The sequence below is a fragment of the Plodia interpunctella genome, chromosome 21, assembly GCF_027563975.2.
Source record: "Plodia interpunctella isolate USDA-ARS_2022_Savannah chromosome 21, ilPloInte3.2, whole genome shotgun sequence".
NCBI classification, from domain to species: domain Eukaryota; kingdom Metazoa; phylum Arthropoda; class Insecta; order Lepidoptera; family Pyralidae; genus Plodia; species Plodia interpunctella.
This window is the reverse complement of record NC_071314.1, coordinates 4,610,225-4,634,670: the sequence shown is the minus strand read 5'-3', so window position 1 is coordinate 4,634,670 and position 24,446 is coordinate 4,610,225. Positions and strand designations below refer to the sequence as shown.

The 24,446-nt window shown below is 36.3% G+C and overlaps 3 protein-coding genes across 4 annotated transcripts; 2 read left to right on the top strand and 1 right to left on the bottom strand.

Moving 5' to 3' along the window:
* The first annotated feature begins 110 nt into the window (after positions 1-110).
* cin (cinnamon) lies at positions 111-7,351 on the top strand. 2 transcript variants are annotated; one of them, XM_053761008.2, is made up of 10 exons: positions 111-311; positions 627-1,381; positions 2,304-2,458; positions 2,738-2,879; positions 3,328-3,407; positions 3,760-3,866; positions 4,351-4,510; positions 5,012-5,123; positions 5,720-5,925; positions 6,472-7,351. In XM_053761008.2, the coding sequence occupies exons 2-10, from the start codon at positions 634-636 to the stop codon at positions 6,610-6,612; spliced, it is 1,851 nt and encodes a 616-aa protein (XP_053616983.1). In that variant the 5' UTR covers positions 111-311; positions 627-633; the 3' UTR covers positions 6,613-7,351. The 2 variants fall into 2 exon arrangements, with proteins under 2 accessions (XP_053616983.1, XP_053616982.1); XM_053761007.2 differs by lacking the exon at positions 111-311 and adding an exon at positions 335-405.
* A 175-nt stretch (positions 7,352-7,526) lies between these two features.
* CHOp24 lies at positions 7,527-9,257 on the bottom strand. Its single transcript, XM_053761010.2, has 4 exons — positions 8,996-9,257; positions 8,730-8,911; positions 8,334-8,480; positions 7,527-8,156 (listed from the first exon to the last, which is right to left on the bottom strand). Exons 1-4 carry the CDS (start codon positions 9,135-9,137, stop codon positions 8,007-8,009), a joined length of 621 nt encoding a protein of 206 aa, XP_053616985.1. The 5' UTR covers positions 9,138-9,257; the 3' UTR covers positions 7,527-8,006.
* A 2,380-nt stretch (positions 9,258-11,637) lies between these two features.
* On the top strand, positions 11,638-23,509 carry LOC128679306 (alpha-tocopherol transfer protein-like). The gene is made up of 5 exons (XM_053761444.2): positions 11,638-11,896; positions 18,801-18,960; positions 20,385-20,565; positions 22,105-22,296; positions 22,712-23,509. Exons 1-5 carry the CDS (start codon positions 11,749-11,751, stop codon positions 22,952-22,954), a joined length of 924 nt encoding a protein of 307 aa, XP_053617419.1. The 5' UTR covers positions 11,638-11,748; the 3' UTR covers positions 22,955-23,509.
* The last annotated feature ends 937 nt before the right edge of the window (positions 23,510-24,446 follow it).

Genomic DNA, 24,446 nt, shown 5'->3' with positions numbered 1-24,446 from the left:
ATCTCTCAATAGACGCATAGACAAACTTCAACTAAAAATAACTGTAGGTACCATGAATGAAGTTATAGGTAGGTACAACTGATCTGTCAAACGTTGTACCTAGACGTCAGTGTCACACAGTTAATACTTCAGAAATCGTTTGTATTTTGCCGGCGCGACTGCACAGCAACTTGTTTATCAATTTTCGTTATTTTTACCACGTTGTTTTTATCAGTGACGTAAAAAGGCCTTCGTAATTAGCCAATTCTCGGCGCGAGCGCGTATAGGACGGTTGTGTTATTCAGGTGCATCACACGCAACATCGCGAATACGTAAGTGCATTTTATGTGGGTACTTCTCTCTGAGTTATCTATTGTTTATTACTAACATAATTTTCTGAATTTATTTAATCAGTAGACTGAGTATGTAAGTACTTTATATATTTATTCTTTCCTCAACGAAATAACTGAACCGATTTGACCTAAACTACATAATGATGTTACATCAATCAATGTCCTCAAACTAGTTATCTTATACTTACTATAAGTTAAACAAGTTTCTTATCTACTGCACAGTCTACTGCAAAAATTATTGTTAAATATCATTAATTTTTAAACATTTTAATTATTAACATTTTCTCATCACAGGCTGAATATGGTGAAAGGTGTAGCCATCATCACAGTCAGTGATACTTGTTTCAAAGATAATTCAAAAGATGCCTCCGGACCATGTCTGGCGGAGTTGGCCCGAGAATTATTTCCAAAAGCAAACCTACACACTATTATCATCCCGGATGAAAAAGAAATCATAGAGAAAGAACTCAAATACTTCTGTGATTCGAATTTGGATTTGGTGTTGACTACAGGTGGAACAGGGTTGAGTTTTAGGGATGTCACTCCTGAAGCAACAAAAGCTGTTATACACAGAGAAGTTCCAGCTATTCCTATAGCCATTACAGTAGAAAGTTTGAAGAAAACACCTATGGCTATGTTGTCCAGATCTGTCTGTGGAGTCAGAGACAAGACTTTAATTATCAATTTTCCTGGAAGCAAGAAGGCTGTGATAGAATGTTTTGAAGTGGTTCGCTCTGTGTTACCTCATGCTATATCTTTAATTAATAATGAGTTAGCAGAGGTGAGGACAATTCATGATTCTTTACAGTTTGGTCATTCATGTCCAAATTTAAGCTCAGTAGATGTTTCAAAAGTAGCTTTAAGGCCCCGCGAGTCACCGTTCCCTATGCTGGAGATGGCTGAAGCTTGGAAGATAGTGGATAGTGTGATGTCTCAATGGAAAGAGAGATTAGAAATAATACCAATAGAGGATGGTGTTGGCAGAGTAGTCGCTCAATCATTGCATGCTAAAGAGCCCATGCCACCATTTCCTGCTTCTATGAAAGATGGTAAGTGGTTTTTTTTAGTTACTGTACAGAAAAGCAACTACTATTACATATTAAAAAAACATATACTTATCCATATAAATTAAAGAGATAATAGAAATTTATCTTCAGGACACAACTAGCATTCTCTATTCAAATTAGGCATTATTATTCTGAGAAATATATAGTCATAATATGTTTAGCTAGACTGAGTGCAGATTGCCATAATTGTTAATATGATTATATAATTGGATTGATACTTTTTTACGTGGGTCCTAGTAGCAGCCACATAATATATATAATATTTGTTCTTTTCTGTACTTTCATTAAACTGAAACACTGTAATTTATACTGCATCATGTAATTCGTTACGCGTAGTTGCGTCGTCGTGTAATCATCCACAATTTAAAAAACTTGCTTCTACTGTCGTCTTGTCGTCTACAAAATAGTTATCTGTTTTTCGGTGAATATCTATACTGAAAAAATAAACTAGCAAGATCATACAATTTGCTGCATGTATTTAGTTAATGATAAATTTTGAAGGCATTATCCGTAATATAAAAATAGATTGCAAAAATAGATAATAACAGAAACTGAAGTAGGTAGAATAAGAAATAGTGGATAATGGTAATGATAACATATCTTTCACATGTTAACTTTTTGAGACAACTCCGTTTGATGTGTTGCACTGAAGCCGGGCCCATAAAGAATTATTTAGTAAACATTATGACGACCTCTGTGGCTGTGGTCATCATGCCAGATTTCAGGTTCGAACCCCAATCATAATAAGATGGAAAATGATCTTCTTCAGATTGACCTCTGTCTTGGATATTTATCTATATAGGTATAAGTTATAAAAATATATTATCGTTGAGCGTACTTCACACTTGATCAATCTGTGAGATTTGTCCATGTAGGTACCTATATTTATTTGATGCAACGTTAGGTTACGCGTGCATGAGTATGGACGGCGCAGGAGTGCGGCAGGTGCGCAGTGCGCTGGGCGCAGGTGACGCACCCACCGCGCCGCTGCTCTCGGGGCAGTGCGCACGCGTCAACACCGGCGCGGCGTTGCCTGCGGGCGCCGACTGCGTCGTACAGGTACACTATTAATGCCGGCTATACAGTTCGCCGAACTTTGGCTAATCCGACATACATTGCTAGCCATGATGCCGAATTAATAACCATTCATTGAGGCAAAAAAGCTTTCACACAAACTAGGCAATGTTCATTCATTCCCGTCGGCATCAGTCTGAGTTCGTCGATAGAGTGTAGCTTAAGCTAAATGCGATTAATAAAAATAATCGGGATCCACTCGTCAAAAGCAGGACTAAATTTAAAAAAAACTTATTTAGTGGTAATAATAAGATCGTTGTGCAGGTAGAAGACACGAGACTAGTATCGGCAACGGAGGACGGGCAAACTGAGTTAGAGGTGGAGATGTTGGTGGCGCCGACGCCGCAGCAAGACGTGCGGCCCGTCGGCTTTGATATACCGATGGGGACTGTGCTGGCTAATAAAGGTCGCTATCACTACATACCTACATTATATAATGTTTACATGTGTATATAATTTTAACGAGAATGCTAACGAAAGTATAGTAAGATAACAAAGGACCCAAAGCGAAGAGAGAAAAACATATCAGTATTTTCGCATAAATTACCCCATATTCTTCTCTGTAATTCCAACTACATGTATTTATGCAATATTTAAAGAAGATTGGTTAAGCACATAAGAGAAGAAGAGGTAATAAAAATAAACAAAATTATCTTTTTTCGCAGTTATAATATTAGTTAGGAAGTTAGGATTAGGATAATTCGGTAATTGCTTAATTATTTAAATAGCTATAGCATGTCCTAGTGCTGGGTAAAGACTTCCCAACTATCTTTCCCTGTATCCCTGTCCCTGTTCTTTTCCATCTATCTCCTGTCGAAATCCCTAAGTTCATCAGAAAATACATTTTTTTACAGGAGACGTTCTTGACTCTGCTTTGATTGGACTTCTCGCTGGCGCTGGATATCAGAACGTTGCCGTTCGAGCTCACCCCAAGGTTCGTGTAGAAAACTAAATAAATATAAACACACTTTTTTCTAATATAATATCAACAATAGTTGGTTGACTGGAAGTAATCCCTTTACACTTATTAGCCTTCATTTCTAGGCCCTTTCTGCTAAGGAGTCTGCGCTGTTTAGTCTCGCCAGCCCAGCTCCTTCAGGAAGCGAAGCACCGTCGACGGTTTTTAGGCAGGACTCCCTCTTGGTCCCTGGGTGTCCCATGAACTCTTCTCTTATTGTCTTGTTGACGATATTTTTTTTTGTATATTTTTTATGCAATAGTTAAGTTTAAGATATAGTTTACAAACATGAACGGTCGCGTCATTCAAGGCTTTTGTTTCTCTATAGGTGGCGCTACTTTCCACTGGTAACGAACTACAAGAGCCATCTGAATCGAAACTTCGGCCGGCGCATATCCGCGACTCCAACAGGACTATGTTGAAGACTTTGCTCAGGTAAGTTTGTTTTGGGCTGTCCCAAAACCTTCATCGACTCGAATCGATTAGATAAGTACACCCTAACTAGTATTATAAAGGCGAAAGTAAGTTTGATTATTTGATTGTTTGTTACCTCTTCACGCTTATCCACTCGACCAATCTTCTTGATTGATGATTTTTTTTTGACGTACAGATTTTTGATGCGAAACGTACGTTTTTTGATGTCCGTCGACATAGGGTACTTTTGTCCGGAATTTCCCACGGGAGTGAAGCCCCGGTGGCGCAGCTAAGACATTATAGAAATACAAATGGATAAATACATAGCTCATATTTTATTATGTAACTCTCCAGCTCTTCAACTATCTCTACACCAAAAACCTAATTCCAATGCTCCGTTTCAACATGAAAAAGGGACAAACATATTTTCACATTTATATTAGTACGGATGGTCCATTGAGTGTATCAATTCACAGGATAGATAAATATTAGAATGTTTTATCAGAGAACACGGCTACGATAGCATTGATTGCGGCATCGCCCGCGACACTCCCGACGCGCTGGTGGCGGCCGTCTCCGAGGCGCTGCGGCGCGCGGACGTGCTGGTGTGTACTGGCGGAGTCTCCATGGGGGAGAGGGACCTGCTCAAACCTGTGCTGCTGAAGGTAAGCCTTGTTTATGATATCAATACATTAATAATGCCAGTGGGCTGTCTGTACGATGTACATATAAGACATTAAAGATAACTAATTATAGGAGGGGACTAATAGAAGCCATTATTTTTAAATTCTTGTTTGTCTGTCTGTCTGTATGTTTGTTCGCGAATCACGCAAAATTGACTGGATGAAATTTGATGCTGTTTTTAAATTTGTAAAGCGGAAGCCTAACTTAAATTCTGGCATAGGTTTCATCGCGATACTTTGCTTAACGAAACAAACGCGGCAAAGCCGCGTGCTAGTACAATATAAAAACTATAGTGTAGTTAATTGATAAGTGTTTTCGTAAATAACATCAAGCTATGCAAAGTTATTGCAAAATTGCCGCTATTGCCGTTGTATAGAGTTCTATGTGGGGTAACTTGGAGGTGCTCGTGACTGTTGTTAAAATTTGAAGATTCTTCTGAAACTCTTCCAAAGATTAAGTTAACATTTACACATTATTTCCAGGACTTTGGTGCCACACTCCACTTCGGGCGCGTGCGCATGAAACCAGGCAAACCCACTACATTCGCCACCTGTCAGTTCGAGGGCAAGACCAAGTATATTTTTGCTTTACCTGGTAATTTATTTTTGATTATATTCAATGGTAATTTGATGAAATTTGGAATTGATATAGAAGAAGAAGAAATCGGAAATAGGCTTAGAGGAGAAAGAGATAGTTAATGACCTGAGGTCAAATATAGGTTACCGTGGGCGAATCTTCAGGTAGTATTACATACGTATTACGTAGTTTGACATGAATAAAGTAAAAAAATATTTTAAATCCTATAAATTTTTGGCAAAAGCTTATATTTTTGTTACTTCACTTAGATTTACACATAGGTTAGTTTCATCCCAAAAGTTCCGGTTCCCGTAGACATAAAAAGTAGTGAATTGCGTTTTATAAAGTAGATGGCGCTGCTGTGCACAAAAACGTGATGCCAGTTCCACATTATCGCGGAACAGTTCGCTGAACTTTGACGGATTCGGCATACATTGGCGGGTTTTTCATAACGGCAAATAAAAGCATTCATCAACCGTGAAATGTTCCTGAATTCGCGTCGGCATATCTGAGTTCGACGACAGAGCATAAGTATTTTTTGTTGAATAATCGCTCGAGTAACACCGCGTTTAGCAGTCAGTTTAGAATAAATTCTTGGACATGGACACATCCAGGTAACCCAGTGTCAGCGTACGTGTGCAGCCTGGTGTTCGTGGTGCGCGCGCTGCGCGTGAGCGCGGGGCGCGCGGCGGAGTGGGCGCGCCTGCGCGTGCGGCTGGCGCGCGCTGCGGCGCTGGACGCGCGTCCGCAGTACGCGCGCGCCGCGCTGCGCGCCGTCGTCGGCGACGACCTGCCCGCCGCCATCGTGCTGGGCGACCAGGTATCGACATTTTTATTTTATTTTCATCATTTTTTTTGATGACCGCCGTAGCCGTTGGACTAATTCAACCTGTGTCATTTGTCCCTATATATTTATTTATTTCAAAATTCGTAACCGATGCTGAATAGTCATTATACTGAAGCTCAAAAATCTGAAGTAGATTCGGAGTGTCTAACAAGCAATGGAGCGATAAAATCGAGACGTGCCATAATTGCTAAGCTGAAATTGTGGCAATGGTCAACGGTGGGCTAAATTGGCCACTTTTTGGGTACCTAAGGACCGGAAAAGTAAAGATGGCAGGACGACCTCAACTATTTTTTGAACGAATGACCGAACCTTGCTTTGGACCAAGATGGGTGGAAAAATACGGGGGTGACTTTTGCCCAAAAAACGTCATAAAAAAGTTAAGAAAAATTTTAATTTTATGACGTTGATAATTTCTATTTATATATATAAATAGTTAGAGAAATTTCCCGTAGGGTGCATTTCCCGTCGCGAACGAAGCCGTGGGTATAAACTGTAGTATAAAATAAAATATCGTTTCAGTGCAGCAGTCGTTTGCTGAGCGCGTGCGGCACCCAAGTGCTGCTGGAGCTGGCGGGGCGCACGGACTCAACGCCGCGGCTGCCCGCCGGCACCGTCCTCTCCGCGCTCGTGGTCGGCCGCCTGGACCTGGCCTACAACTAGCGCGGCACCTTTATCCCCAACCAGTGTAGCCGGTCGATAGTCGACAGACACAGATAGGATCGATAGTCTAATCGTCGTCAATGTTCGTTTCGTACTATCAATTGCAATTTACCTATAGTATTGCTCCTAAATAGCTATCGATAGTATAGCCTTTTTCGATTAAAACTATCGGCAAGGGTATCTCTAAAACCAATCATTGTGATTGAAATCTCACTTCGCTGCAGTATACTTGTGCTGCTTTGTCGCAGAAAATGGTATAGTTTCGACGTATGTCAGTGTCAAAACTTATGGAAAACAACGGCGCATTAAGCGCAACGCGCTACGTTGATACAACGGAGCAATGGAGCCAGGCCCTTACACGTGATAAACATTATGCTCGTGCACTGTCATACTTATTATATATAGTCTAGGGACTCATGATAAATATACAAAGTATCTTTATGATATGTTTTTCTTCATCCCAGTAAATAGTGAACGTTATCGTCAGTGAGACGGCGATTTGAAAAGCATATAATGCTTTCTTCAAGCTATGAATGTGTTTAAAAAATTGAAATTATATTCGCAGAGCGATAATAAATCTCATTCACTTAAAATCATTATCTTATATTCATATTCTAGTGAAAAAAGTTTATCATTATAATGTATAATTTTCTTCCATAAATAAAATATAGTATATTTTAGTACTTCATGAAGGCTGTTTTGTAGTATATTTGTTGTTAATAAATGTGAATCTAAATGTCTTCCATCTCGTCATTAGCATTATTAGCTGCATTTAGTGTAGCTGTAATAATAGATTCCTATCTCTGTATTAAGCATAGACCATAATTATTGAAATCTCAATAAATTATTTTGTTGTTATATATCTCTAATAATTGAATAGAATGTGTTGATTGAATTATAAAAATAATATGCAATTTTATAAACATCGTTAATTTATTACAATTTGTAACCACTAGCATACACCATACACTCATGCCCACTCCCTTCAGATCGGAGAGGAAGTACTAATTCTGGCCTCCAAAATTATAATACTTTATAAATTACATTAGTGACACATACATAAATCTATGAGACATTGCGCTATTGACAGTTATGTACCATACAAAAATTCAATTCTTAACAAAACTATTGTGTAAGTTTAAATAATACAGTTGTCACAATGTTTGCACAAGTGTTGCATTTACATTTTATAATTGTGAAATAAATAGATATGAAATGGGAGCAAGATATTATAATTTTAAAGACTGGTTGTATTTCTTAACACAAAGAGATCTATTCATAGCAAAATCAAATTGTACAACCTAGTTAAGAAACAACCACTGTCACTCTGTTTTATACAAATATTGATCTCATTTGTACAGTCTGATGATTATAATATAGTATATAGAACAATGTTACACTACACGTTGGACTTCGAAAAACCTCTTAAGATAGTACACTTGTCCCAGGGTCATGACAAGGAGTACTCCCGCCTCAAATATAGACCACAAGACTACTTTGGAGTTTGTGCTTTCATTGATTGAGCGATGGATGCGATCTCTGACCTGGAAATAACACAAGATTTATTATTTCATTACTGAACATAAACCCTTGAAATTATTCTGAGTCAAATTTTCATTTACAAACAGTAATTATAATAATAAAGTTTGATTTTAGAGATTTTGGTAAAATGGCTGGAAGTTGTTAGCTGAACATGTATTTTGTTAGATCCGGTGAATTACCTGCATATATTCCTGCTCATGCTTGACTATCTTGAGAGTGGAGGCTAGCTCCTTGATCATGTCCTCCAGCTTGTTGTGGTCCACCTCACTGCCTTTCTGCTCTTCCTTGTTTGGAACATCTCCCATCTCCAAGTTGAACATTACCACCTGGATTCAAATTGCATTTCATAAAGTCGGTGAGTAAAATAGAGAGGCCTTAATTTCATGTAATATTTGAATTATATATTAATTCTTAATGCTACAAATGACAAGTCTTAAGCCTGATTTTACCAATATATTCTTAGGTCAGGCATCCAAAACACATTTGTCACTTGGATCTATGGCGGACTTTATGGGATAAAAATAGAAATGCATTAAGTTTGTGTCTGTATTTCATAGAAACGAGAGAATGCTAACCTTTGGTGTCATAGTAGACATCTTATTGCTGAAGCAGTAGGTGTATCGTCCTGATGTAGGTGCCGAGAATGTGTACATGCCGGATGATTCTCTCTCACCACGATATAGTTCTGAACCATCTGGAGCAGTTATAGTCACGTCTATGTCTAGGAATCCACCTTCTGCTATCTCGAAAGTTAAACCTGAAAAATTAAGAAAAAAATAAAATATTAAATGTTTAAGTAATCCGTGATGTAGTGAAGTGTTTTGGTTTCTCAAATACTAACCCATTTTAGTATTTGCTTCTACTTTTTCGAAAAAGCACTCTTCAGCGTGAGCGTCGACTGTGATAGTGTAACATTTGGCTGTACTAAATGAGATGGCAATTACGAATGCCACAAGCCACGAGTTTTGCCAAGAATACTTCATTGTGTATTTATTTATATAATTCGAAATAATATTAAATTAGGGATATTACTAAAAATAAAAGATTGTTTTTCGTTTTGGTCCGGCCTGCAGATCAGTCGGAGCCACGTAATGACAACTGTCTGAAATTTGATAGATGATAAATTGACAGTGACACATCTTAAAAAAAAAACTAAAAATGACGCTGGTATTCTCATTTCTATTTTTTCATTTGAAGTTTGTGAATGGGTTATTTACACACTTTTGCTTTTGCTATTAGCTAATAGATGGCGTTGGTTCATATTTATAAGAATAAGGAACCATGTGTACAAGCGGTAATCCTTTTTAAAAATAGAACCGGTGAAAAGGTAATATAATACCTATGCATAAATCCATACCTATTATAGCTTTTGTCCGGCCACTGTACCCCCGCATACTAGCGCCATCACAGTTTTATATTTTTTTACCTACAAAATGACAACAACAATATCAGTATTCCCTCCCAATAATGACGAGAAGGATGGAGTTCCGAACTGAATAATATGAAACCATATCCAATCTTGAAAATTTTGAGGAGCAGAAAAGCGTAGGTACAGACAGCTGAACTGTCCTGCCCCTAGCTCAATAATTTATATTAGGCTTCTGATTTAAACACGGTGGACATAAAAAAGATTTAATTTAAAATAATCCAATAATTCAATCCTGAAAAGAGAGAGTTACCTATTTTTGACACAATAAGTTTATGGATTGTTTGTTTTGTACTTATGCATATTTGAGGAAGTAGGTACCTACCTACTTCCTCAATCCACTTGTACCTAAGTATCTAACTGAGCACCTTATTTACTGAAACGTATTTACTTAATAAATGTTTCTTTAAACAAATATACCTAGGTACAATGCGGACAATTTAAAAGGTCGACAAATATAGAACATCATTTTTATTTACTGCGTAATGGATTGTATGTAGCCCCATATCGTGCCAATATTATTTAATGAATTATTAAAAAAAGAGAGATGACTCACTCTAGATGGCGATTCATAAAAGATTTATCAAATGCATCTGGGCGAATTAAATGCCAGCTCTGTCGCCGAACTTAGACACATGCCGACGCGAATGCTTTTGAACATTGCGTGGGTGCTTTGTTTACCGCAATAAAAAAAACAGCAATGTACATGTACCGAATCCGCCAAAGTTTGGCAAACTGTTCGACGACAGTGTGGAGCCGGAATAATAAAACGATCCGGAATAGCAACAAAGAATGAACTAAACATGGACATTATAAAATAATATATTTTTTTATACGCCCATGATGCTAAAGATAACATCAATGTCGTGTCGACACCCTGAAGAGCTCAAGATGATTCAGTCGTTCTAATCTAATTTATAATTTGTCATTGACAAGTCACAGCGTGGCTATCGTGTCAGTGTTACTCATCACTACAGACAGATATGATAAGAGCCGTAGTAATAGTAACTAGTGCATTTAATCGACACCAGACAATGCAACAAAATCAATCAGATCAATATTATAAATGCGAAAGTTTGTGAGCATGTATGTTGATTGCATGCGTGAATTTACTGGACGGATTGTTATGAAATTTTGTACACGGGTACACATGTTTCCCGAAATTCGCACGGGAGCGAAGCCCCAGGACGTAGCTAGTTAATTACCTATTATATAAAAATGCCTAAGTATAGGACGTAATCAGATAAGTAGGTGCAAATGAATAAAGAAAAATATTTTCATTAAATACATGAGTTTTCTGTGCTCTTTCTGTTTGGTTCTCATTATTGCCCTCGGTATTGTATTGTTTATAGGATTGCAATCACATAATTACCTAAGTATTTAGAATATTTGTAAATGTTGAAGACATATGATTAGTTACCTTAAATTTCCAGGTAAATTTTAAAGTTTAAGACTCGTCATAAATATGTAACGAACCTAAGGTACACATCCGCGAATAATAAATAATAGTTTTTAAAATAATTTTAATTACTTAAATCTGCCTTATGTATATAGGGACGGATGCGGAGTAGGTACCTTCTTAGGAAGTATATTTTATCAAAATTATTATGTATCTCTAATCCAGGTCACATCCATAGCGTTAATGAAAATAGGTACTTTTTTAAAATGAATCAAGAACTAAGAAAGATAGAGTTGATCGCTCTGAAGTATTATGGCTGTATCGCAGTATGGACAGAAGTTTTCGCCAGTCAACCATCGTGACAGTGCCCAGGGCGATGGATATAAAGGGGCGCGGAATGAGCCTAATTTTTTATGTAGCGAAACATGGCTGCCCTAAAAACCTAGAATTATAGATAGGCTGAACAAAAATGGCGTTTAGGCGTAATCACGTTGGTTTTTGTGAATGAGCTATTTTTATTCACATAAAACACGACCTACCTCGGTTACAGACAAGGGCGCCGTGTAGACATTTTACCTAGAGCATTCGTGGTGCTTAAACCGACACCGTTAACCGTCCTTACCTTTTCTAATGATCGCATGTTTATAAAAGAGGTTGAACGTGATTCGCGCGCAGTTGTATCCTTTCCCAGACCGAGTCGATACGCAGACGCGTTATTTTTTTTCATTTGAAACAGTTCGCTGCATCGACGTTATAGTGTAGTGCAGCAATGGCCTTCCTCCAGGGTCCCTCGGTGAAGCAGGCGGAGATGATGAAGCAGGACCTGGGGGAGCAGCCGGGAGATCTGGAGAGGTGCATACGCGACCTCAGGAGCATGCTGGCCGCTTCGCCGTATCTACCTGATCCGGAGGACGTAGGTAAGGTTATCAAGGGTCGCTGGATTTTAGGTATCACTTAATTATTTTTCTTTAAGCAATACTTCGAACATTAATAAACCCAACAAATTATTATGAATGAATTTAACATAAACATCTATAACGATCGAAGTAGATTTTGATTTTTGAAAATAAGGTCAATTTATAAAAATCTGTAAACAAATAATTTATTTAATTCAGGTCATTCCACTATCGCATCATCAAATACCTAAGCAGTTGTGCTAGTTCAAGTAACTTCATCTTGTTAGATACAGGTATATTTAGATACACTAGGCCATAGATGACTATACATGTGCATTCCTTAGCCGTCATGCGTTTATTGCAGGCTTGGTGCATGTCTCACGGCTCCACATCCACCTGGGTATCGATTCTGACCTGAAGTCAAAATCGTGTCTCAATAGATTTTTAATATTAGTTGGTTTATAGGTGCTATAAAAAAATCATTGAGTCACGATTACGGATTGGCATTAACAGAATCGACACCCCGGTCGAGCGCGACTCAGCAATACGTGATTTATCAGCAAAACCGCTTTAACACATTAATTCAATATTAAACATAAATACGTAACGCTTTTACGTGAAGAGGTAATCCTACCTTTTATAAAATAACAAATATTTGTAACACATTGTGCTGGCTTGACGCTGTCAAGAGGACCTGCGTGCCAATGGTTTGACCACTACGGATGCCGAAGACCACGCGAAATGGAGAAAAATGTAGGAAAGCGGACTCAGGGCTCCTTCGCCTGTCGGCTGTGAAAGAAACCAGGAACACGCGCTCAGATGAGAGATATTTGAAACATATTTATTGACTACAAGATGTTGCCCGGGGCTTCGCTTCGTGCAATAGCAATCTTTGATAATGAACTTTTCAAATGGAGAAAGAATTTTTGAAATCTGTTCGGTAGTTTCGAAAATTACCCGCCTCAAACATACAAACTCACAAACGCTTACCTCTTTATAATAATAGTACGGCCCGGCTTCGTTCGGGTAAAATCATAATAAAATTATACATTATACAAAGATCTTCCTAGCTTCCTCTACATTTCAACCATTAATTCATTCTTTAATTTATACGCAGAGCTAAATAAAACAATTGATTGTGCCATGTGATTTTTTGTTTATGATACTTTATACCTACTCGGTTTCACGTGGAATAATTCAATAGAGGTCAATATTAAAAGGTCTTCACCATTAACGTCGGCAGCACGAGGGTTGCGCGTTGGAGTTATCTTTCTATCTTGACATAGCAGCCGGGATCAATGATAAGTATACAGGTACCTGTTTGAACACATTTTGCCATAATTTACTCCGGATCTCGCACAGACTATCGGACAGTATCGATACCAGGCTTATTTCAGGGAAGACCCACTCTTTTATATGGACTATTACACAATCATGTAAAACAGTAGATTAACTTGTTACTTTGCCCATATTTATTGTTTTTGTGTTCTACCACTTAGTGGCCAGTGTTACTAATGAAATGAAAATAGTAAAAACAAAGCAAATATGTTATTTAATACTCGTTAGTTATTAGTTACTAATTTTCAAGATTTCAGTCCTTCAACAGCAAACACACTGGAACATTGCATCTCCTAAAATTTCACGTTAAAAAGACATCAACGTCCCGGAAAATTTTACATTTTAGCAGATGGTTCTTTTCTCAACCGGCTAACATACTTATAGATTAAAATTTACGGTTTATGTCCCTGTGGCTATTACAGCTTATATATGATTTGAATTTCCTGTTTTAATATAATATATTGATCTAATCACAAGGCCTCATTAACATAGCAACATACGATAGTATATACAAATTTTACCATACATATTGCTGGTTTTTTTGGCGTTTGATCGAATATAATATTATGGAGATTTGCGATTCAATGACCATTGGTGGGCCACCTGTTTACGGGTATAGGACCCGGATGACAGTAAGAATGTGGTTAGATGACACCTGGTCTGACTGAAACCGGTACCAATCACAGACGATAAAACAATGTTGTAAAAGTTGAACCAATGCCATAAATTTTAATTTGATGTAAATATTATAATGTACCATTTTACCGTAGCGTAGTGGGATCTATAAAAGTAGGTATAGATAACTGGCCCCAGGCCTCGCCAATTTGTTATGATTGATGATGCGCCCTTCCATGGCCGCTCAAATATTTTCAGTTCGTCAGCACATTTGTAAGCACAGTTTTGGTATTTTGCCGCAGTTCAGTTCAGTATATGAAGTAATATCATCCTTGTATGACCTTTACGTAATTCATAGAGTTAAAGCTAGATCAATAGCCTGCGAGGACCGATTCCAGCGTCGCCTGGTCCCCGCCCTATGCGGCACTATCAGCCTAAGGCTATCTAAACAGTTTCTCAATAACTACTTGGAATCGAACCGGTTTCACACAAATTAAGTATATTACTTACTTTAGGTTATGTACCACCTGTATAGCTTCTTGAATCCAACACGTGTTTACATTTGATTTTAAGGAAAATAGACCGAATACAAGCTGAACTTTGATTTCCGGAGTTGTCGCCACCCAATTGATTGGCGGGTCCAAATCGTCGCTTGTTTGCCTTGAACAAATCGATATTAGTTCCTCGACCAGTTTTGTACATTACATTCCTTTTAGAGTTAGATAATATAACATAACATTAAGATTATTTCATAATGGTATTGAAAAAAATAGAAAACAAACTAAGTTGTGCTGTACGTACGCAGTATGTTTTTATTTAACTTTGAGCTTAATTATCATAACCTATATCACGTGCTATATAATACAATTTTAAATTAAAATAAAAGATGCGATTACATAAAAGCTTTGTCTTGCCTAAAATAATGCCTTAAAATTACTTAAGTAAGTTTGTACCGTGTTTTGTTGTTGTAATATGTCCATATTATTCTTATCTGTTCTTCAGTTAGCACGGACCTACAGTAGGACCTGCTGCTGCTACTAGTTAAGTAAGTACTAAAGAAACAAATAGGTGTAGTAGACCATGACACTTAAAAATGTAATTAGACAGAAAAATATTTTGTTTTTTCTTTATTAAATTAGCAATTAAAAATTGGAAAGGATTTTCAATGATATCTATTTCAATCGTGTATTTAAATTGCCATTACCGAATACTGCGGAAGGAACAATGGCCGAAACTTGGCCCGCTGCCGCTACCGGCTACGGCTAGCCTTCGAAATAACTATAGATTACTAACGATGTGAGAATTATAACTACTATTAGCCAAATACTTAATATTAATCATGGAGTGATCAACATTTCATAGTCAGCTATGATTATTGTTTTGGTTGTGTGACCATATTTTATAACTTTATCTTTATATAATCACATGAATATATGGAACTATTTTGATGGCTAGTTTGTACAGATCAAACTTATAGCCCACCATCAACAATTAAAATGACCTGGCCAAAACTTTCTATATCGAAATCATCAATATTTGAATTGACAGACTTGACGAATTTTTTAACAACGATTTTTTAATGTATCATTGACTTAGGATACCCAGTAGACTCTATTCATCAGTTTATAAAGTTTATAAGCGGAATAGTTCGTGTTAAGGTTATATTCCCTTTCGAAACGTTATTCAAACTTGCAAGTTGTTTAGGATTTCAATTCCAGTCGTGGTCTGTTTCGCAACCTCGGCGGTAACCCTATGCACGTCGCTATTTATATTCTGAGCCAGGGACATTTTCGCAAACCAACCTCAACTTATCCTTTTCTTAATTTAGTGTATCATGTAATTACTTTTTAAAAGTGTGAATTGAATTACTTTTCCGCCGGTGATCGTCAAACGTCAGAAATTGAAATAATCTTGTTATAGATATGTATACGTAGCATGCCACGTTCTGACTATGTACGTCACAGTATGTTTTCTTGTCGTGTCTTCCATAAAAGACCAGTAATAATTACTAACCGTGGTTTTTTGAGATAACTAAATTACAACGTACGAAATCTATTTTTGGCAAAACTGAATAAAATTATAATTGGAGGTCGAGTATAGTTGCGGTATAAGCGGGTACCAGGAAATGTGGAATTAGAATCTGTGAGTTATCATCATCAAGATAGAAGTTTCCTTACGAGACGTATTACGAAATCATTTGGCAAATTATTTAACGACTAAATAGGAATCAATGTTATTTTATTTATAATTTATGCACACAACACAACATGACAGTGTAAATATGAAACTTACAAATAGGACTCTAAGCACTTCCAGTAGACCCGCGAAAGAAAAATAGAAAAATGAGTAATTTAACTGTCATTAAAGAGGTTTTATATGCATTTTAAAAGTAATTAATTTACAAAGATAATCAATATGGTGTTTGTTCCTTTAGATTTTCTGTCGCCTTAAACGGCGAACGCAATGGAGTCAGACCCTGACCGGTTCGTGTCCATTCACGTCTACATGGAAACCAGGCTCTAATCTGAAGGATTATTGGACAGCACCATTTCCTAGTAGAGTATCAAAACAACTCATTTATCATGCAAAAATAACTTTTTTTTCTCTAATTGGTTCGGTATTTGAATTTATTTAGCTGGTTAGGTAGGTATGATGTATATAAATGCAAATTTATAACCGCTAACTTTAAATTTAACGCGTTTGTATGTCTATACATCAAACGGATATTTGAATCCATGTACATTTAGTTTTGAGATGTAACATTGTTCTGTTTGTTTGATGATTTGTTCGAAATTGTTATTTCTTAGCCATGATTCATCATCTTGGGAGATTTTCAGTTTTATATTTTCTTATTTGTACGAACTAGCATACAAACTTTAACAGGTACAAATAAGCATGATTGCCTAGAAAATACACAATAAATAAAAAATACAAATAAGAAAACAAATTATGAAGACGAATGTCGGGATCTAGCTTCTTCATTGGGCTAACAACCAAAACCTTAGACCACTTTTTGGTCATATCGAAAGAACTCATTTTTTAATGTAAACATTTATATGCAAGTATTAGGGGTAATAATAGGGCTCTCAAACTGTGTCAGTGTCACTATCACACGGCCCACGTCACAGCGAACGTTTAACGCATTGTAAATCGTAATTTAGGTAATTATGTGACATTCGACACGTAACAACTGCATGCACCTTGACCAACATGGCGTAATGTAACCAAATCGCAAAACAAAAGTGCATACAATCGTTGATGACAACGGTTGGTATGACCGGCCCTCCATTGTCCATTGGGCCCTAACCCTAGAAACCTTAGTGCTACGCGTTACCACGTAAATGCAAAGCAAAGCTTCCTGTGACAGCAGCATGCAATAAGCCTAACCGTGCCATTCTAATGATAAAAAATAAATACATATTATACATAAGTACATATCTGGGACGTGAAAATGTAGATTCCATTCTATCAATTAGTTTTGCAAAACTAAACGCAACTATCTAGCCTGTAACCTATACTGGAACTGTGCTTCAATGTAACATTAGTATATTTGCCAGAACGTCTCATAGCAGAAACGTCTTTTTTTAATTTATATATTGAAAAATATTAGTTAATCTAACGTCCCATACGTTAGATTAATTATTATTATCTTTACAATAGAGGCGCTATAAGTAAATTGTATCGTTGTCAATACAATTACGAGTTCTCATATCATAATGGATAGTTTTCACGAAAACACGTGCTTTTTTCCGGCACTTCCCAAACGTTTTTGATGAATATTTAAAATCAGTATTATACATATGTAGAAGATATTTTTTGCGAAGAATTCTCATGGCGCTACTAAACCTAACTGTCACGAGATTTCACATAAATTATTAGTATATAAGTACCATAATGAAATTTCTTTCCGTAAAAGTAAGAAAAATACACGAATATCTGCCTAGTTTAATTGGGATATATTGAGAAAACGACATGTACAATGAACCTTTTTTAAAATAAGCGTACTCATCCACTTCGATCCAATTAATTCCAATTAAAAAAAATCCTATATATATATTCTCATCGTATGAAATTTATCAAAAAGGTGATTGAAAACATCTCGTGAAAATTAACACATTACTCATATATGGTTGCTAGAGCTAATCATATAATGTTGCTAGGGGCTTGAGTAGTTATGAATTAGATTATTTAGTTTTTGTATTGCTTATATTCTTGTACCTCTTTTAAAATAATTAATTTTAATTTTTATCATATAGATTAAAATCTAAGCAGGTTCCTGATTATGACTGCAATTTTCAGTTTGTTTTGTTTTAATTATAATGAATAATATTATAGTTATTGAATATGTCGTCAGGTGGTTAAAAATTATACCTACCTAGTAACATATCATATCCAGGTGACTTGCTGTAAGTATTTTAGAATTATAATAATTGTTCTAATTACACCTTATGTAATGTAAAAAATGGGTACAGCACGCGAACGTTGACGCCGACGCGACGGTGATTGACGCAGATTTGAATAGTTATTTAGGTACGATTTATACGTGCTTATAGTAGAAACCGTCTATCACATTTCACAAGTGTATTAGCACAAATATCCCTGTATATCAAAATTATAAAATTACGTATTAATCATAACTGAAGCTTTGGGATGAAAATTTTTGATTTTTCCTATTAATTATTTAATTTTCTTATCATCATGAATATATGTTTTACTAACAAATAGGTATTTATATTTAGTCGTCTATATATTACATATAACGTCATCCTCCTTAGGTATAATTGGGTTTGGGTTTACCTGTTATAAAACGAGACTTCAAAATTAAAAAAATATCAAAGTTTATTTTTTGAGCAGTACGGGAACAAGAACACGCTCAGATGAGAGATCTATACCTATATACGTTCCACAATCTGTAATCTAAAGGTTACGTTAACATTTACCAAAATTAATTGTAGCCTCATTTCTTCCCCAGATCAGAAGTTCCTGGAGCTGTACGTGCGCGGCTGCCGCATGGATATGGACCGCGCGCGCTCCAAGCTGGAATCCTTCTACCTCTGTCGCTCGCGCTACAGAGACCTGTACGAGCACAGGTCGCTCAACGAGCCACCACTCCATGACTCCTGCAAGTTCCTGTAAGAATCACATTATGATGTCTTTGCTAAATTTGGTGTCATAATAAACCCAATATAACAATTATAGCAAACCTTTTTCTCGTCTAAAAGTAAACTAAAAATTTAAATAAAAAGCTAGATACGAATTTAGTCGTTAGCGAGTTACGTTCGTTCGGGGTGAAAAATCTACTTAAAACATTTAAAAAATTCGAATGATTCATAAGCAATTTGGAAATAGCAAAATATAATCATGTGAGCAGACCTAGCTAACAAGTTTTCATGGCTTCCAGACCAGTATGCTAAGTGTGCAAGGAAGGTGCACCTTGCACCCGCAGAACTACGGCCTATTTAATAAATTAAATTAGAAGAATAATCTAATTCTATTCTAAAAAAGTGTTTGTACGAGTATGTTGTGTTACAAAAATAACATATGTTTGACACAAGCATGAAAGCTTATTGTCTTTTTTAATGCGTGACAAAAAATCATGTCCGTATCATGTCCGAGCATAAACCTTTGAGGAATTCCGTTGTTGGCGGCCGTTCCTGTACACCATCAGGTCAAGCTTATCAATAGTATAATGCATTGTCATCCAAATGAAACGTGTGTATGTAATATTCGCTCAATCGGTTGAAGAGATCTGCTCCAAAATTGAGTTACAAGACTCCATCAGATGAACATGCAAACATTGCAAGTTAAATAAAAGCTTGGAAAGTAAGTAGATATATATATTACAACATATATTACAACTGTAAATGTTTGAGCTTTCCAAATAAACCTTTGTTTCGGTTTGTGATTTACGTATTAAACCACAAATAAACATTAATAACTACTCTGAGAAATACACGTATACAGATTAGACAGAAGTACGTGCCGCATTCAAGATCCCAAACAAACAAAGGCAATCAAACGGTCGTAAACATCAAAATGTTTGCATAAGTTTCATTGTTTTAGGCGTAATTTAGATCGCTTGTCTGTACGTGTTTCGGGTAAATTCGATATACTCATACTGTCAGAATAGTAATTTCTTCCTTGTTCATTCAGCTGAGGGATAGTGCTTGACGTGACGGCAAATTATAGTGGAACGGTTGTGGTGTAGGTCAAGTTACACGATGCCCGCGCGTCGCATATGTCGCATACATCCTTCATACTATCAGGTGAAAACCTAAGAGGATACAGTGCCGTAGATAATACTTATATTAATATATTTACATTACATATACATTTATATAAAGGTATCATAAAACAGCACAGTGCAACTAAAAGGTGCATCTAAAATAAAAATTTCTCAAAAATATAACTACTCTCGTCTTTTCTGTGCTTATATACTTTGATTTCAATATTATATGTTCCAATAAGAAAACTCAGTAACAAAAGATTCTGTAAGAAAAGAACACTGGCAAAAGGTCTTCTGAAATCAAATTAGGTAATTTTATTGTTTTCTCAGGGACATAGTACCGCTCCCTAAAGTGACAGACGAGGGGTACCGAGTGACGATCATGCGCGTGCGCCCCAACTACCCCGAGAGCTCGGCCGACATCGCCGATGTGGCCAGGGCTATCCTTCTGGTCAGCGACGCCAGGATACACGACGAAACCCTCATCGCTGGCGACGTCTTCATTTGGGAGGTTTGTGAGAACTATATTGTGGGAAATTACGGAAAGAATTGATACGGTTTCTCTGCTAGACAGCATTATGCAAACAGCTTATATTTATAAGGAAACCAGACCCGTGTTCACCTAGGATCCCAATTTTTCTCATTCATTCAAGGCAGTTATAAGAAAGTTACTTTAAATGACTTAAATTTCTTTTAGGGCATCGTTTATTTTGCTGTTCTTTGCGTCTCTACGGCAATATTATGATATTGCTACATGCTTGGTTTTTTTTTGCAACTTGGCTAAGTTTGTCATCAAGTTCACCCGATATTTTGTTCTAATAAATAATATGAAGAAAAAGAAGAAAAAAAACAACAAACAATACAAAAAATAACCTTGTCATTGTAGAGGTGCAGGTAGATTCCACTAACTGATACATGGCTCACTTGTTTTTTTATTGGTCTGATCATCATTTTTTAACATATTAATTAGTACAAAATAAGTTAGATCCTAAAACTAAGTACATCCTTGTACGGAATTGCCTATCTAATGTACGTGTAGATACAATGTTGGACTTAAACTATATAGAGTGGAGCAAAAATAACATATACAAATGTACAAATCTATTAGCACATTATCCACATCCTTGTCTTGATTCTTGATAAAATGATGCGTAACACGTAAACCGTATTTGTCAAGTCTTAATAACCAAAAATATGATCGTTGCTAATTTCTTATAGACATCGAAGGTAACACGGACGGCAATGAAGTTGCTAATGTAGTGGATACATTGACATAAATTGGTCTCCAAATTTGTTTTGTTTACAAAAAATGATAAAGATATGTATGATACGTAATGCAAATCTCATGAATAATTAATTTGTTGACATTGACGTCACACTTGCTCATATTACTATATACCTTTGTACAACCTGCTTTTTTTTAGCCCGTCCGGCTTCTTTTTGATCACAGTTTTTGATAAAACCATAATAAAGTTTACACTTAAACTATCTATTGGTGAAAACCGTATAAAATCCGTTCGGTAGTTTTTTAGTTTATCGTGCTTATACGGACAGATAAATAAGAGATATAATAAGATAGAAATTAAAAATTAAGAAAACTTATGCTTGATTAAAGGACAATTTTGCCATCAAATGAATAAATAGATTTAAATATTTTAATAACATATATATAAAATTTAGATAATAATATATAGATATTTAATAATATATAGATAAAAATAATATATATATATAAAATTTATACATAATAATATATAGATAAAAATATTTTACTTTACTTTATTATCAATTAGCTGCGCCCCGGGTCTTCGCTCCCGTGGGAATTTCGGGATAAATAGAAGAAGATAAGAAGATATTTTCCTCTAGGTTATTCTACCGGTGTACAAAATTTCATAACAATCCGTCCAGTAGATTTTGCGTGAAAAAGTAACAAACATACGCACATTACATCCTTACAGACTTTCGCATTTATAATATTAGTAGGATTCAGTCAGATACGAAGTCTACCGAATCAACCTAATTTAAGGATGACGACAGTAATTTGTATCAGGTGACACACGTGCGAGCATCTCTAGTGGCGCGCGTGATGGCGGCGACCAACGCCGTGCGGCGCAGCATCCACCTGGCGCACGCGGCCTACCCGCAGCGCATGAAGAGGATCCACGTGGTGGGCGCGCGGCCCTTCCTCGCCTCCTCGCTGCAGCTCATAAGGTCTTGCGTCAACGAGAAGATCAGGTCACGGGTAAATACCATGTTTATAAATAGCGAGTTTTTGTTATTTATTTATTGAGTTGATCGTTACATCATAAATGCTAATGTACTTCGATAAAAAAGCGATCATAACATAGCAAAAAAATAAATAATCTAGTATTTACCACGTGCCATGCCGGCCACACGGTGCGGGTTGTGGCGATGTCGTCACAAATATAATTGCCTTCGATCTCCTGCAATGGGCCGCACCGTACCTTGTAACTGGTTAGACGCCAACGGGAACTATTTCATTTCGTAGGCATTAACGTTGCACCACTCCATTTTATTTTAAAGGTGCACTTGCTTTAACGCGCTAAGCTAAATGAAACGTTAAACAACTAAAGATCCATCAATTTTTATAGCTACCCATGTACTAATTTTAATTGGTTATGATTTTCTTGTTTCAGTATTACATTCATTCACAAGTCGAGGAATTGTTGGAGCACATTCCTGCGAGAGTATTGCCGGCAGAATGGGGCGGAGAGGAAGAATCTATTGAAGTACTCGCAAAAAAATGGATAAATCGAGTGGACGAGCTCCGAGACTACCTCAGAAACCTCAGCGTTCTATGCAATACAGCACCAGCTCCAATATTGGATAATGATATTTACGGCACAGTAGGCGCATTTAGAAAACTCGATATCGATTAAGTTAACTACGCCCAACACTAGAAGATGCTACAACCAAACAGCACACAGCTCTTGTTGTAGCGGGGGTTGATGTTATATATCCTCCTTATAGACCGGAGGGATGCATGTTACACTGAAGTTGATAAGATAAGGAATGACACACGATGGGCGTACCAAAGATTGCACAACACTAATAAATGTCATTCAAATCTGTGATGTTACTTACGAACGGAAAGCAAATTAGAAGCTCATAACCCAGCAGATACAGTGATTGGGAGAGGAGAATTTCGCTTAATTTAAAATAAGAAGGAAAACTAGATAGTAAGTCTCATTAGAGGAATGTTGCGTAGATGCTATAAGCAGCTGATTTTTAATAAAATGATTAAGTGTGAATGCGAAGTGGGTGTCGATATGTTTAATGAACATTTTACGTAGGTAGAAATAAGTTTACAGCGTCCGGTTATTTGTGTAATAGCGATACCAATTACGTGGTGCAAGAAGATACCTATTTGAGTTTACTGTATCTAGGTATAAGTAATTTAATATGAACTATAAGGAAATATAAATTTAACAAAATTTTCTGTATTTTAATTGACTTGAATCCCATAATTAGTGGCCAAATCTCAAAAATATATACATATATATTCATTTGAAAAAAAAATTATCAGTTCAATAGCAAGATACTATCTTACTATTGAACTGGTATTTTTTTTTAAATTTATTTATCATAGAATCAACAGCACTTGAACAAAATTACATTTTATCTTACAGGGTTAATCTTAATGCCAATTACAGATTCTTGTTTTGTAAATTAAAAAGTTATAAAAGGCTTAGAACAGAAAGGAAAGAAAACAATAGACAAACATGCATGTTGCCTAGTGTGGGACCAATTATATAAGCAATGTAGCAAAGTTTTGTTTATTTAATAAATATCATTTCATTTTATTTCAAACAGGGACGCATCACGTTATGTGTGTAATGGGTATACTAATCAATTAGACCAATGAAATTATCTGTTACGTAGGATGGAAGAAATAAGTTTTTTAAATGCCGCTTTGGAATGAAAGAAAATGTTTACAGATGATGATATATTATTATAATTATCTGAAGTGCGTAAAATAGTTGAATGACTTGCGTAACTACAGTGGCAGATAGGAACATAGAAAAGATTGGTTTTTCTTGTGCGTTTTACGGGTGTTCTAAATTGTAAGAATAAAGTTACCAATTCTTGTGAGTCAATGTTATTGTTGCAAACATTATGCATGAATAGCATTTGAAGAAGCTCACGCCTGTCTGATAAGGCTATCAAGCCATGATGTTTGCAGGAATCCTCATAAGCAGACTGTTGTATTGTGGATCTGGTGCGATAATTTAAAGCATTGACGAACTTCCTTTGAATCTTTTCTATTTCTTGAATATAACACCAATAACTAGGACTCCGCACAATACAACAATACTCCAGAATACTTCGTACATAAGAGAAATATAACACTTTAATGCACTCAATATCAGA

Coding starts and splice junctions, on each gene's coding strand:
- cin (XM_053761007.2), top strand. Junction 2,880..3,327: donor GACTGTGCTGGCTAATAAAG/GTCGCTATCACT, acceptor ATTTTTTTACAG/GAGACGTTCTTGACTCTGCT. Junction 4,511..5,011: donor TCAAACCTGTGCTGCTGAAG/GTAAGCCTTGTT, acceptor CATTATTTCCAG/GACTTTGGTGCCACACTCCA.
- CHOp24 (XM_053761010.2), bottom strand. CDS start 9,137: ATGAAGTATTCTTGGCAAAACTCGTGGCTTGTGGCATTCGTAATTGCC. Junction 8,481..8,729: donor TGTCTACTATGACACCAAAG/GTTAGCATTCTC, acceptor ATTTGAATCCAG/GTGGTAATGTTCAACTTGGA. Junction 8,157..8,333: donor ATGAGCAGGAATATATGCAG/GTAATTCACCGG, acceptor TGTTATTTCCAG/GTCAGAGATCGCATCCATCG.
- LOC128679306 (XM_053761444.2), top strand. CDS start 11,749: ATGGCCTTCCTCCAGGGTCCCTCGGTGAAGCAGGCGGAGATGATGAAG. Junction 11,897..18,800: donor ACCTGATCCGGAGGACGTAG/GTAAGGTTATCA, acceptor TTTCTTCCCCAG/ATCAGAAGTTCCTGGAGCTG. Junction 22,297..22,711: donor ACGAGAAGATCAGGTCACGG/GTAAATACCATG, acceptor TTCTTGTTTCAG/TATTACATTCATTCACAAGT.